General features: G+C 40.6%; 1 protein-coding gene across 1 annotated transcript in view; it reads right to left on the bottom strand.

The window, feature by feature from the left end:
- Positions 1 to 14,255, bottom strand: part of tiam1a (TIAM Rac1 associated GEF 1a) — a 51,934-nt gene that overhangs the window by 16,031 nt on the left and 21,648 nt on the right. The window contains exons 8-16 of the mRNA XM_080509259.1: positions 13,583 to 13,807; positions 11,916 to 12,101; positions 8,476 to 8,622; positions 8,213 to 8,287; positions 5,235 to 5,405; positions 4,133 to 4,237; positions 3,106 to 3,187; positions 2,754 to 2,840; positions 59 to 271 (exon numbers count right to left, since the gene is read on the bottom strand). Coding sequence (XP_080365385.1) covers positions 59 to 271; positions 2,754 to 2,840; positions 3,106 to 3,187; positions 4,133 to 4,237; positions 5,235 to 5,405; positions 8,213 to 8,287; positions 8,476 to 8,622; positions 11,916 to 12,101; positions 13,583 to 13,807 — 1,291 coding nt within the window. The remainder of the gene's footprint in view (positions 1 to 58; positions 272 to 2,753; positions 2,841 to 3,105; positions 3,188 to 4,132; positions 4,238 to 5,234; positions 5,406 to 8,212; positions 8,288 to 8,475; positions 8,623 to 11,915; positions 12,102 to 13,582; positions 13,808 to 14,255) is intronic.

The raw sequence follows: 14,255 nt of genomic DNA, 5'->3' as shown, positions 1-14,255 counted from the left end.
TTTGGTCACAAACAATACCACCAACAATTCAATATATCCACAGCTCTGGAGGCCTTACCTTGGCTCTGAGAGAAAATGTCTGTGGTTTGGTCCTGGTCGCCATCAGCCCGCCGGGGTGGAACAGAGCAAAGCAATAGAGGATCCAGTTGGGGCAGCGTGCTCAGGCTCAAGGTCAGCGCTTGGTTGACAAATGCCTCCCTCATATCATCCATTTGAAGAGCAGATGCAGGTTTACCATTGAGTAACAGAATCTCATCCCCAACTTTCAATCCTGACAACAAACAGAAAAACAAAAGTGAAATTTCTCCCGTAAGGTGCTGAGAAACTGCATGTCCTTAAGAGGTGAATAATGTTTGAAGAAAAACAATGGAAAATACTGAATGTGTAACACAAACAAGACAGCATCCAACATATTTTTCCCTGTGAATCACCGACTCAAGAGTGCTAATGTGCACAAATGATTTAAACAAACAAAACTTCTGCAGCATACATCCCAACAGCAGCTTGGCAACTAATCAGACATGTTGGGACTCTAATGTGTTCTCGTACATTATGAATACATCATGCATGCTTGCTGGAGGCTAGCACTGATCTAACAAGACTGGATGGATTTCAGAGGGAGTGTGCAAAGCCTGTCTATTCCTGTTCTATCAGGATGTATATGCTCTTTATGGTTACATAGCAGTGAACCGAACTGCAGACTCCTCACTCACATCAGTCATTCTCATGTGATCCCTCCCCTCAGCCACCTGTGCCAGGCTGCATTAATTGTGAATCAGCACTCAATAAGCCAACCAGTTAGCAGCCAGGCTCACAGATAAACCTGATTGGCTGTGACAGCTTTCTAAGGGATCAAACACTGAGTAACACAAAGGGTCTTAAGTCCTGTGAACACATTAATGTGCTTTTCCTTTAACTTCAATTTATTAAACCCTGATTGTGATAGAAACGGCAGGCGAAATGACTTTAATAAATTGCTGAATGCAATAAAGACACACACACACACGCGCGCGTGTGTGCGTGCGTGCAGTTTCATATATATATATACTGTAGATGTACAATGCACACATTTAGCCGTGAGTTATGACCTAGTTGTCTGGGATGTGAAATGTCAGTTGTAGTGAAGCCTGTATTGGACGGAGAGAGAGGACCCCTCTGGCTATACACTACTCCCTGTGTGTGTTGCATATATGTGTCTTTGTGTGTGTCTCTGTGGAAGGGGGGAATTACAGTGAGAGACAAAAAAGAAAACCCTTTGGGGCTCCTTGTCCAGTGTTGGCCTGGTTTCTGTGGAATACCCTGCAGAAACTGAAGTGAGATCTCTTTCATTTCCCATTCATTCTCCCCATTCTTTAACAAATAACATGCGTGCACAGACTGGCTCACCACGGCGTGCATGCAGGCTGGCTGCAGCAGTGTCTGACACACTTAATGCCGTGATTCAGCAAAATACATTCTAATATGGCAAAAAGACCAATTGTGTTGTCTGGATGCCACAAGCCTTTTCCATCTCTGCTGGCCTATAGAAACAGATAGTGTGTACAGCTGTGTCCCCTGGCTACTGGCAGGCTGCTAAGCTAGCAGTTTTTAGATTACTAATGCACTGGAGGGCACAATCTCACACTTGAGTAACCTTGGACTGAACCTGGGGCATGTTATTTTCTATACATTATTGTTGTATCTACACAGTGGCCTTGTGTCTCTCAACCCCATTAGGTCTTCCTGCCTTGGTTAAAAGATAGGCGGCAGTAAATGGGGGTGGATCCCGGGGCCCAGCTCCTCAAAGGGGACAAAGACATTCAGATTTGCTTTTTCTCAAGAAGGAAAGGAAGGCACCATATCCGCAGATTTGTTGCAGCTTGCAGCTTTTTTTTTTCTCATGGAACAGGCTACATGTCTTGGGTGCCCCTCCATCTCCCCTATTGTTAGCAGGGAGAGGCTTCAGCAGACTCCGGATGACCCTACTCTAGATAAAGTGGAAATAAAAGATGGATGGATGGGTGAAATGGTGGGTCAAAGCTGGAGTATGATGTTTTCAGAATAAACAAAAACATTATCTGACGAGCACAATTGAAGTATAAATAAGAGACATGGCATTTTTATTTACATTTGCTTTGATGGAAATTATAATTATATTCTATAAAAAAATATCTATAAAAGACTGTATTGTTGTTATGACTCTGCAGGTTTCATTCCTTCTTTTGACTACACCTTTCATGACAGGATGTGCACATTCCTTTCATTCCTTGTCATCTTTCACTTGTCACGAGCCACCTCACTTTATATCCAAACAAATAAATTCAGTGACAGTCTGAAGGCTCAGTGGTTATCGCGCTGCAGTCACATAAAGCTTCACTGACAAGATGTCACGTCAAACCAGGTATGCTTCAGGTGTTTTGGTACTGAGGCTATAATGTCATTTTAAGTGAGAAATGTGCACTCACAGCTCATGTACACTTTACATAACCTCTGTTGTTACTGCACTCACCGTCAGACACAGTAATCATACTAGTTTTGTTTTGTTTTGTTTTCTTTCTTGTTTGAAAATAAGCTCTGAGGACATAAAGAGTTCGCCACACACACACACATGCACGCACACGCACACGCACACACACACGCACGCACGCACGCACGCACGCACGCACGCACGCACGCACGCACGCACGCACGCACGCACGCACACACACACACACACACACACACACACACACACACACATTTTCTTTGTCTCTTTTTTCAAAAGAAATCTGTACCTTTAGTTGAAGCCAGTCCTCCTTCTTTCACTTCAGTAATATGGAGCTGTTGCACACCCTCCTCATCTATGACTGCCACAGAAAACCCTTCAGAGAAAGATAATTAGACACACTGAGATTCAATCCTTCATTATTTTTTGTCCTCCTTGAAATATCTCTTTGACAGTTTGCACTGCTGCAGCAAAACTACACAGCAATTAAATCGTCATAATACCACACGGGCTCACACAGGGTCGCCCCCTCTTAAATCATTAACAAAGCATGACTCAGTAAAGTCCATTACAAAATCAATTTGATACAGAATTTAGGAGTGTGCCAGAGAAATGAGGGCTATTGTGGGAGACAGGCATACCGTATCCAATGGCGCTGGACTCGGTTTTGTCAAACAGGATCACCTTGGTGGCTTTGGGGCAAATCTCGATCTCTTTGTAAAGCTACAAACACAAAAACATATATTTAATGGGCAAGACAATGGAGGAGGAGCAATGTTATTGGATGGATGAGGTCATGGTCCTGCCATCGCTCTTGATAAAGAAGAACTTGTCTCATGTTTAATTCTGGCTACTTAGCGGAGCAATTGGATGTGAAGGCTCTAGGGTCAGAATCGAGGTCGAGTCTGTGAAGTGAGTGGGTGCTCAGAAAAAGCTTTGACCTTACAGCGGACCAGACGATAGACACAGCTGTGTATGAAGCCACAGACAGGAACACAAGTCTGCAGTGTGTAATAGCCTGCACTGAGAAGACATAATAATGTAATATCATAGACTGGAGGATGAAACAGGGTGAAATGAGTCACTGATCAAAGAAGGAAGATAAAAGCGCTCTTGAGGAAAAGAGCGACTTATACAATGATTCTGCTGTGAGAAAGATTTCAGTGTATCACCTACAAAGCATAGTCTCCAAGAGAATTCATTTTGCAGTTCACACCGGTTGAATAATGTAGGGGTGAGTGCTTTTTTTCTTTCCTTCTCAATTAGTATGATTGTTTATATGAATAATGAGGCACACACACACACACACACACACAAACGCTCATACGAGTAGTGTTCACAATGCACTCAGAATACTATTTTACATAATTTATAGCATGTGCAGCAGTGTGTCGTTTGCAACTAGGGAATTTTTGTATGCATTAAAAATCAAAACAGCAACCAAGTCATAAAACATGCATCTCGCTTGCACCTCTATGTGCCGATAAAGAAACAAATATTAATTTATAATAAAGTGAGGACCCAAAAATCTAAATGGGGCCTGCTGAGACGGCAACATGAAAAGACCTGAAAACACTTAATGACACGATTCATTATTTTATTTGCTGGTTCACACCAATTACCATTCTCCCAAAGTCATATGTTATAGAGTCATAATGAATTTCTCACCAGATCAGAAATGTCCTCTTCAAAATTGGGAACGTAGAAGAGAGTTTGATTTTCAACACACACTTTCAATCGCAGGTAATGGCCAGACTGATCGAGGTTATGTGTCTGGAGGCAAAGAGAAATTGTGAAAATTTTATAAAAAAAAGAAATAAAAAAAAAAACAAGCATCTTTACAAAGGTGATCATACTTGTCTTGTGTTCCCTCTATGTTTGTAGAAATACTCAAACTGGGTAAAAGAATAAAATATTCACTCTTCACCACAGTCTATAACTCACAGGATCGCCTGACCAAAAGACTCACATATATATGAGCTCAATCATTTACTATTCTATGCATATCTCCATGTATGTCACACACAGCACTATGAATTAGATGCTCCAGTTCCCTGTGACATGCTTGTGGCATACATCTATAGAAATGCCCTGGTTTACACATGTGCTTCAGCAGATCCCTAAGTGGAATATATATGTATCATTAAGCATCACCACTGTAAATGTATCTTTGGCTGGAACCAATCATTTACAAGAGATGATGTGCACAACCAATTTGCAACACTGTATATTGGCAGTCTATAATGTAAAGTATGAAAATAATTACAATATTTGTGGCACTGTCAGTATCACACATGACATTCACAGCAGTGTCTTTCCTTCCAAAAAGCAGGAGAATATGTTGGCTCTCACATGTTTTCAGATTTGCATATAAACCTCTCATAACCTGCTTCTCATGTTCCATGTTGTTTGCTTACAACTTCTTTTAAAAAAACGTACATATTTTCATGTCTTTAGTGTGAAAAAAAACACAAAGATTTTATTATCGCTATAAAACTATTTATGGCATTCAAGACTCGTGCGTTTGACAAAGACGTCAGAAAAAATGATGCAATATTAGCAGTTTTATTAACAATCACAATAAATGTATGTGACCGTATAAAAAACATCAGTTAGATTGTTGAAAATCATATTTGGTCTGTGAGTACAGTCCTCATTACAAAATGTACAGTAAAAAAAAAAAAAAAAAAAAATCAACTTACAGGAGCAGCTTTAAGGCAAATAATTGCCTTCTAATCTGAAGTTGGCCATGTTATCAGTAATTTCCCACCTTGCAGACGGTGCTCAGGACTTCCAGCGCTGTCTCACCAGGCTGTATGATGGCCAGGACTGGCTGGTTATTTGGTAGACACACCCAGGAGGGCTTCAGGTATTCAGGAACCCAAATATCACTGTCTACATTTTGCTGAGCAGCACTTTTCACAGAGCCTTCTTTCTCCTTCTGAAAATGCAAAATATAATAAATTAACTATACATCACTGAGCAGCCACCTTCCATCATTAAAGCAACATATAGTCCAATGTAAATTTAGATAACCATGGTAACCCATGTGCTCCTGAAAAGGATGCACCCACACAAAAAATTGCCAATTTTAAATATTTATGTTATGTGTACTTTTATGTTACATGCCTTTTTGCCTTTTTATTCATGAGCAAAGGGAGTAGCACCTGTAATTTAATTATATGAGCCATATAATGGCAAATAAAGCTATTATATTCTGTTCTGTTCAGTACTCTACAATTAAAATGGCTAAAATCATTCTGTAATCTCTCTAATTTGTCATTATCTCTTCCTCATGGATTTATTTCTTATTCTAATATGATGAAAACTGGTGGAAGCCTGAACACTAGTGAGGGTCTGATTAGAAATTGTAATTCATTTCAACTGATGAGAGCCTCTTGAAACATCTCTGCCTGATTATGTTTTACATATGTACCCGTGTGTGTGTACTCTGGTTAAACCGCAGTTCGCAACCTCTGAGCTCATCCGTCTGACCTCCAGCAATCTGGCGGCCATTTCACCCCCTCTCTACCTCACCTCTTCCATTTGACCTCACCCTGTCTGTAACACATCTCCTCCTATCCAGTAACAGCATCCACATTTATTCTTTCATTCCTCCATCCTGTCCTCCTCCCATTAATCACTGCCTCTCCTTCTGGTGCCCTTTCCCCCTATCTGTACATCACTCCATCAGCTCCCTCCTCCCCAGCTTCCATTCATGCCACACAATCTGCTGACAGTTAACAATCAAACCCGGTGGTCCCCGTTGAAATCGAACTCAGACTGACCGTATCTGTGAGCTTGTCAATCTGTTTGTTGGAGACAAAGTAAAACACCAAAAGTAGAGGATACTATTTGAAACAGCCCATTTTCGTATTCACAAAAAAACTTAAAACAAGCACACGAACTAAGAAAATACAGACACGTGCACTTGTGGAGACACGCATACATTTTCTCAGACAGACAACAGACTGGGGGGTCTGTAACTCCTACCTCCCCCAGCTCCCTGAACTCCCAGCCCTGCTTGGCACCATCTGGCTCCCCTCCTGGCCTATCTTGGATGCCGCTGCTGGGGGGGTGGAGGCGCATGTTGCACTAAAGTCTCCTTTTCTCTCATTCCTCCCCATGTCAACACTGGGACTCCCCAGACCTAAAATTACAGCTGGTCCAACTCTGTCAGATGTGAACATTTGGACTGAACGGTGCTGGAAAAGCTAATTTAATCATCCATATCTTTGTCGCGGATGCAGCATTTCCAAATGAAGCATGTTGTGTCTTATGCGTTAGTTTACAGTCGTCCTATACTCTGCCAACTGAAGCCGGGCATGAGCAGAAGGACATGGATCTTTCATTTTGCCGCTGGGGGCATTCATAGCCACAGCGTTCCTGCAGTTTTCTTCTGTCTACTGAGTTCATACGGAGGCCCTTCTTTCCGCCCCCTCATCTCTGATGCTTTTAAACAGATCTCATAAAATATGTAGCGGCATGCATGTCCTTGCACAACCCATGGGTAATTTGACGTTTTCCTTTACAGTCCATAGAGCACTAGTGGAGATCTGCAGTCTGATGGTGGCACCAAGCCCATTTTGGGGGGGGGGGGTTTCCTCACAATGTAACTACTATTTGCATTTCCATGTAAATTGTGATCAACAAAGCATATCAAGAAATGCACAGATGGTGTGAAAATACCAGTCTTTGGAAGCAAATGTCTGCATAATTGGTTGAAACATCAGAAAGCTAATGATCTGAACATATCAGATCAAATTTGCCTCTGTGGGATTAGCAGACAGAAATGCCCCTTTAGTGGATATTCCCATTTGCAGATGATGCAGTTGGAGTTGCCTGGAGCACTTGAAGGGAAAAGAAATGAGGATCTGTCATCACTGATGTGAATATTTTGTTGGATAAAATGAAGATAAAAATAATGGCATTATTTATGGCGGTTGACACAGAATAATGGCGAATGCTCTTCCAGACAAATATTTGAATCTTGGGAGTAAATAATTTGTTGACTCATACACATATGAGAAGAGGCAGCAAAATGTTAAAAAAAAAATACAAATAAACAAAAACAAAAACATTTGACCTTTACACAGAAACTCGAGATTCATTTGTTTATAATGAAATAGCAGTAATGCAGCTTTTAAAGTTTCATAAGCCTCCAAATTCCTTTAATTACTCTTCCTTGAGGAAACACGAAGATGCCTGAAAATATTAAAAGCAAGAGCTTTGAAAATGACCTCAAAATAAGCTCAGTGGTGCGGACGGGCGCAGGGATTTTGCACTCCCCCAACAAATGAAAAGTGGAGCCCAGAAAAGGATCTCAGTCAAAGTTAAAAGAGATGGAAAATCCAGCAATGCTTTTGGCCTCTGGGTCTAAAGAATCCCGTAACCTATTATACAAGCACAATGGTTTGCCAGATGCCGCAGTGATTTTTCTCTGGGCTTTTGAGAAATGCACACAATGACATGGAATCAGCCTACAGTAACAGAAGCTCTAATTCTTTGTCTGAATGCCAAACCAAGACAGGGAGGAGGAACTTAGCATTTATCCTTAAGAAGATTATTACTGTAAACACCCACTGTAGCCTTTATCATATCACTTTACCTACAGGGTGGGACTTAATACCAACAGAAGTGGTGACGCGACTCACTTCACTTACATATTAACCTGGTTAAATACACAACTTGATGCAACTTTACAATAGCTCTTCAGTTAAACTAATATATGTTGTTGGGAGCCCTTACAGATTTCTCACTGGTGGAGTCCTCAAACATGCGCTCCAAAGGCTTTCTCACAGGCTCCAGCCCATCGACAAACACCTGCAATCACACAGAGGAGACGATACAGGTTAAATAAATCTTAAAAACATCCAAGCACATGCACTAAAAAAGTACAATCTTCTAATATTCTGAATTCCTCCGTAGCTGACTTCAATGATCAACAAATCACAAATTCCTAAGGTGGATGATAACAATTAGGAAACCAATTGAAAGTTTCCAGTATGAACCTGATCAATTGAAGGGTGTCCCTTAGTCTTCCTCTTGGAGGTAGTGTCCAGGCCCCAGAGGGAAGAGAAACGGCTACGGCGTTTACTGAAGGTACGAGGCATGGCCTGGTTTCGCCTCCTGATGCTACTTTCTGTGCGGGCAGACACCTGTGACAGAGTGAAGAAATGAAAACAAGGCAGCATGAGTCAAAATGAAAGGCATTCAAACCTTGATTATTGCACATGCAAAGTTAATTCAAAGCTTTGTTTGTAAATATTCAGAATTGTAGATTTTAGACAGCTTTAATATCTATCGTTTTCAGCAGACGTCTTCATTTACTGTATATCACAGTCTTCAGAATAGCTTGGTATCTTTATTTCTTTTTTTTTGCTTGGACATTATGTGACGAAGTAGATATCACTTTATGATGAATCACATTGATGAAGATCTGAGGATAAGCTTATAAGCCTACTTCTAACGTGATCAATGTACACCAGGTGTTTACTGAGTCCGATCAGCGGGACACTTGCTCAGGGGTTATCCGCTTTTACTGTTAAACTGGATTAAGACAGCATCTTAATCCTTCCAACACGACAACTTCTTGCAAAGGTCTTCACAGTCTGGCCAATTAATTTCAGTTTTCATTTGTGGATAGGTTACTTCAAATCAGACATGGAAAGAGTTTAGAAATGTGTACCCAAGTACAACCCCTATTACATTGCTTTAAATGTCCTGAAATATATTTGAGCAAAAATACATTACAGTGCTTTTCTCAACAACTAATCAGACAATGTGTTACTTTTTAGTTGCATTTGAATGCATTGTCCATGATGGGGACTTAAATTTGTAATACATAAAATATTTACACTTGCATATCTCAGGAAAACAATGCAGTACAAAAAAATCACAATGACCAATTGTCATTTGTTTTCTAATGAAATGTAGATATAAAGTTGGAACTTTCCTCCAAAAACGATTCTATTGGCAACTGGGATGCAGATCAAAAGATGAATAATTAAAGCATTTTAAAAGAAGCAGTCATTTTCATTGTATTAATAGCAATTAACTGTAAGTTAAAAAAATGACACACTTGGAAAAACAAATACTCAAAAACAAAAATGAATTTGCAAACTCAAAAATAGCTTTTGAAGTTGTAATTTATATTTATCAATTTACAAAACATTTCAGTTTTGAATCTTAGTGAGTGTTAATCATCCATCATATTGACTGCACATATGGTAAAAATGTAATATACCTATGATACTCCGTTGAGGCCCATTGGGGAAAAAAAGAGAAAAACTATACATTCACCGCTTGGGTGATGTTCAAAAAGAAAAGCCAAAAAATTAAACTATGCATGGTGTATACCAACAGTCAAGACTGTGTGTGCCTAAAATGCTTACACGGGGTTATAAACACAACTACTCAAATAAACACACTTTTTCAGCTTCCCAGTATATATTAAAACACATACTGCTTTCAACCTCTCATCTCCTTCAGTGACCTACCACAGGACCAAATGCAAACAACTCTAGGCATTTCTGGGTTAATTCACACTCAGCTATTGAACTGTGAGCAGTTCATATGTTGATATACATTTCCACTTAACACACAGACTGTATTTCCCTCTATATAGGCTGTTGCCTCACCAGTGCCTGGTCGTGGGACTCACACACCTCAATGATAATAGGTCCAACTGTCTTCAAGGCTCTTCTTATGTAAGCTGTGTGTACTGCGTATGGTCCCTTACTCACAACAACCCCCTAGCAATTTATGTAGAAAGTAAAGAAAAATTAGCAGAGAGAATATTGCTGAGAGATGAATGAGAAATTGTAAAATTTTGCCACAGGGCATCTGAATAACTTCATTAGAATAATTTTGCATTTCAATAACCAGTTTCTAAGTTGTATTCTTAATTTAGCTAATGCGTTTCAGTTTAATTCAGTAATTTTGCTTGTGGTAAATATACAACAGTTTGTAAAATGGGTAAAAAACAGGATTATATGTAGCAAAAAAGGGGTGAGATGTTGACAAAGTGGGAAAAAGAGGGAAAGAAGATGAGGAAAAAAAACAAGATGGTGGAGACAGAAAAGATAAAAGGGTTAAGAAAGCTGATAGGAAGCAGAGCTGATAGGAAAAAGAAGAAAGAGATAGACAGAGGCAGATAAACAAAGGAAGTGAGGATGTCGGCAGTAAAAGGAAAAGGGGGGCCAAGGGGCACAGAGTGTTAAGCCTGTTTGTGGGAAAGTGCCTCAGGGAGGGCAGCTTACGAACAGAGTATGTATTGATCCACTAATCACAAAAAAAAAAAAAATCACTGTCGATGTCTGACATTTTGCGTGTGTGTGTGTGCAAGAAATATCTGATCGCTTGCTCACAAGAAACTGACAGAAAGATTGTTTCTCTTTGCTTCCTGGAGCATACAGCTGCATGAAACACTGGAGCATATAGATCATTCCATCCCATGGTGGCACTTCATTCTGTACATTGTTGGAGAGCTGCAGATGACAGTGAACGTGGTCTAGAGATCTGAGCTAATGACTTGGCCTTCAGCCACAGGCTGGAGCTGGAAATAGTATAGAGAAGAACCGATTGGCTCAGTGCTTTGTGTTCATTTTTCTCTCGGGTTTGAGAACAGCGTGTATGAGAATGATCTGAATGCTGCATAGCGAGGACATTGTGTCTCGTGTTATTGATCGCAGTACAAACCTGTCTTGTGCTGTTAATGTTAAAAAAGCAAAAAAACAACAACAAGTGGTGTACGGCTCAAGTGTGTTGTTTTCTTAAGCTTTTAAAATGTCAAGACTGAAATTTGGATTTAACAAAAATCAATCAAAGAAAATATATTAATTCCTGGCTGTAACAAATCACAAATACAAATAATCTGAACTAAAACTTGATAGACATTAAAATGGTTTATGTATGTAGAGAAGACGGGACAGTGGTGGATCAGAGGTTATAGAAACTAACGTGTTCTCGGGTTTGCAGGTTTCAATCCCAATGCTAATGCTATTGTTGGACCCAGGCAATCACTCAACATCAAACAGTCCTTCAGTAACAAAACAACACCTTCCATCAGAGCCACCTTCCATCACAGCTGGTCTGTCACAGAGAAGATTTCTCATAAACGTTAAACAATGCAGCCAGTATGCAAACAAAAAAAAATTTACATGCTTTTTTATGGTGCTTTTTTGCATGTTCATTTCGCAGGCAAGCAGGTATTTATGCTTTCAGTAGGCGTATGTGACAAGGTGCTCACACCCATACTCTGAGCTTTTACCGAGGGTCGACAGTTGGAAGCCTTTCACACAATGCCGACAAGAACATGTAGAGACATGAAGGCCTGAGATGGGGTTTCGCAGTTAGATGCTCTAATTACAGCCAGGAGTGAAATTACTAAACTTGAAGAGCAGGCCAGAATGAGCATCGTCAACCAGGACTGTGTAATTAAAAATCATACCAGTGCATGAAAAGAAGAAACGGAGAAGATGCCCAGTCGTCCCATGGCAAGTTTGGTGGGACGTGAAGCAAAGCCCAGGAGGCGTTTGGGATTCGGGGGCTCGCCACCCTGCAGGCTGGCCAGGTAGCATCGGCAGCGGAAGAGATCCATGTGGAATCGCTCCAGATTCTGCTCCCACAAGAAAATCTAACAGGAAGACACATGCAGAAGAACAGAATGATGAATCAAAATTGAAATGACATCCACAGGAAAACTTTGCTGACAGGATCAGAATCATCTTTTAATGCCTCTAGATTTTATCACAGTGGAGATCAAGGACAGACAGAAGAAACACAGATTAAGGATCACTGGACGTTATCATCAAGATGACTCTTCTGTCCTTTCAGGAGGAGTCAAATGTGGGAGCGCTGCATCCCCCTGTGTGAGGCATTACTCACCCAACACAACCCCCACCAGTTGCTGACCTGCTGTGCGCAATGTATGAGTGGGGACCGTAGGAGGTAGAACAAGAACACACACACACACACACACACACACACACACACACACACACACACACACACACACACACACACACACACACACACACACACACACACACACGCACACACACACACAAAATAAATCCTGCCATCAGGTTTGTTGTTTTTTTTTGTTCTAAATTAATACAGCTGCTGAGTACAGACCTCAGGCATGATGTCTGTTTATCTGTTTACGTAAGACTGGTTTGTGAATCAGTGCGGTTATTTTACTGGTTCCAGATACTAATCTTGAACAAAGCTGAAGAATAGTATAACTAACTACACAAAGTTCTGGCCTTTTTTTTTTTTATGTTACTTTGATGCCAAATCTTTACCTAATGTGTCTTCATAGTAAGCAAAGTACAATCTCAGGAATGGTGATTGATGTGCGTGATTGACATGAAATATTTCCTCCTGCTTGCTTCTGTTTTTGTTAACCATAAGCCGAAAGCCACACTCACGTAAGAACATAGAAACTTGCTGAGGCAAGAAGGCCGTTTGTTAATAACTGCATTCTTAACCTTTCTTTCAATGCTTGCATGCAATATGCTTTAACATTCAACATTTCCAGGCATGCATGGGATAACAACCAAGCCATTTTCCATTGAAAGTAAGCAACATTCATCTTTAAACTTCATTGACTCTTTTTTTCTCTTCTCAAAACATTATCTAACATATAAAGACAAGCTTGAGAGTTCAGATTCACAAACCTACAAACGCATTGCATGTGCTTCAGCATCTGTTATGGAGATTCTGCATCATGTTGCACTTGCACGTCTTTCTAAATGCAGCAGTTGGTATGTATGAAAACATCTGTGGTATTACAATGGAACATTTTGTCTGGATGACGCCACACAGCGTTTTCCGTGTGTGAGGTCGAGTTTATAGGTGCTCATCTCAAAGCACCCACAGGTGTTTTTACTCAAGTCAACATGTGTGGTTCAAAACTTAGAAGGTCACAATAGAGCATCGCATGTAAGTGAAGTTTTAAAAATACACAGTATGACCGTGTGGAAAACTAACTTTTTGGCAGTCGCCCTGGTTCTGACTGAATTCAAAATGCACAACTCACTAACACTTTGTAACCTCCTCCATTATTCAGCAGGGACAAAAAAAGGAGAAAAAAAAAATGTTGTGCCTCTGTACCTGCTCGAGAATGGTTTTTCTCTTCTTGGCATCAGTGACAGTGGACAACTGCATGTCTCCCATTTTCTTCATTTTCTCGTCCATGTCGATCTTCTGCTCCAGCTTGCGGATCTCTGTTCGCAGCAGTCGCACGGTATCCTCCCTGTGATGCTGTCGAGCGAGAGCAGCAGCGCATGCAGAGTGGATCGCTGTGATCCAGTTCTCCAACTCTGTTTGGCCTGATGTCTGACGAGAGCGAAAATGAAAAGTGAGCGTGGTAAAATCACTGAAGAAGGCTTGATGTCGCAGGTAATAGTAGAAACATAAAGGAACAACCCCAATGTTGGCCTCAGGGGGAAATTGGTCACTACAATCTCATCATTCATCACTTAATTTCCCCTTTCATGAGCTAAATGTCACTGCGTGGACTCATCTTGAATATAAACGGACAGATTTGAGAAAAACACAATGGTCAGTGTGGTAGATCACTATGACAATATGACAGTGTGGCCTTTAAACATGTCACACATAAAACAAACATTCAACACAGGACTGTCTTATCTCCTACACATGGGTAAAGGCCATGTAGTCAAGCTGCTACACCCAGAGCCCCCTTGGGAAATTAGCATCAGCATCAGTATCTTGTTCTCATCCATCTCTGTCTGTCTTGTATTATTATCAATCTTTTTGTTTT

The sequence above is a fragment of the Blennius ocellaris genome (genome assembly GCF_963422515.1).
Source record: "Blennius ocellaris genome assembly, chromosome: 14".
NCBI classification, from domain to species: domain Eukaryota; kingdom Metazoa; phylum Chordata; class Actinopteri; order Blenniiformes; family Blenniidae; genus Blennius; species Blennius ocellaris.
The sequence above is the reverse complement of the archived record's forward strand: the minus strand, read 5'-3'. Positions and strand labels throughout refer to the sequence as shown.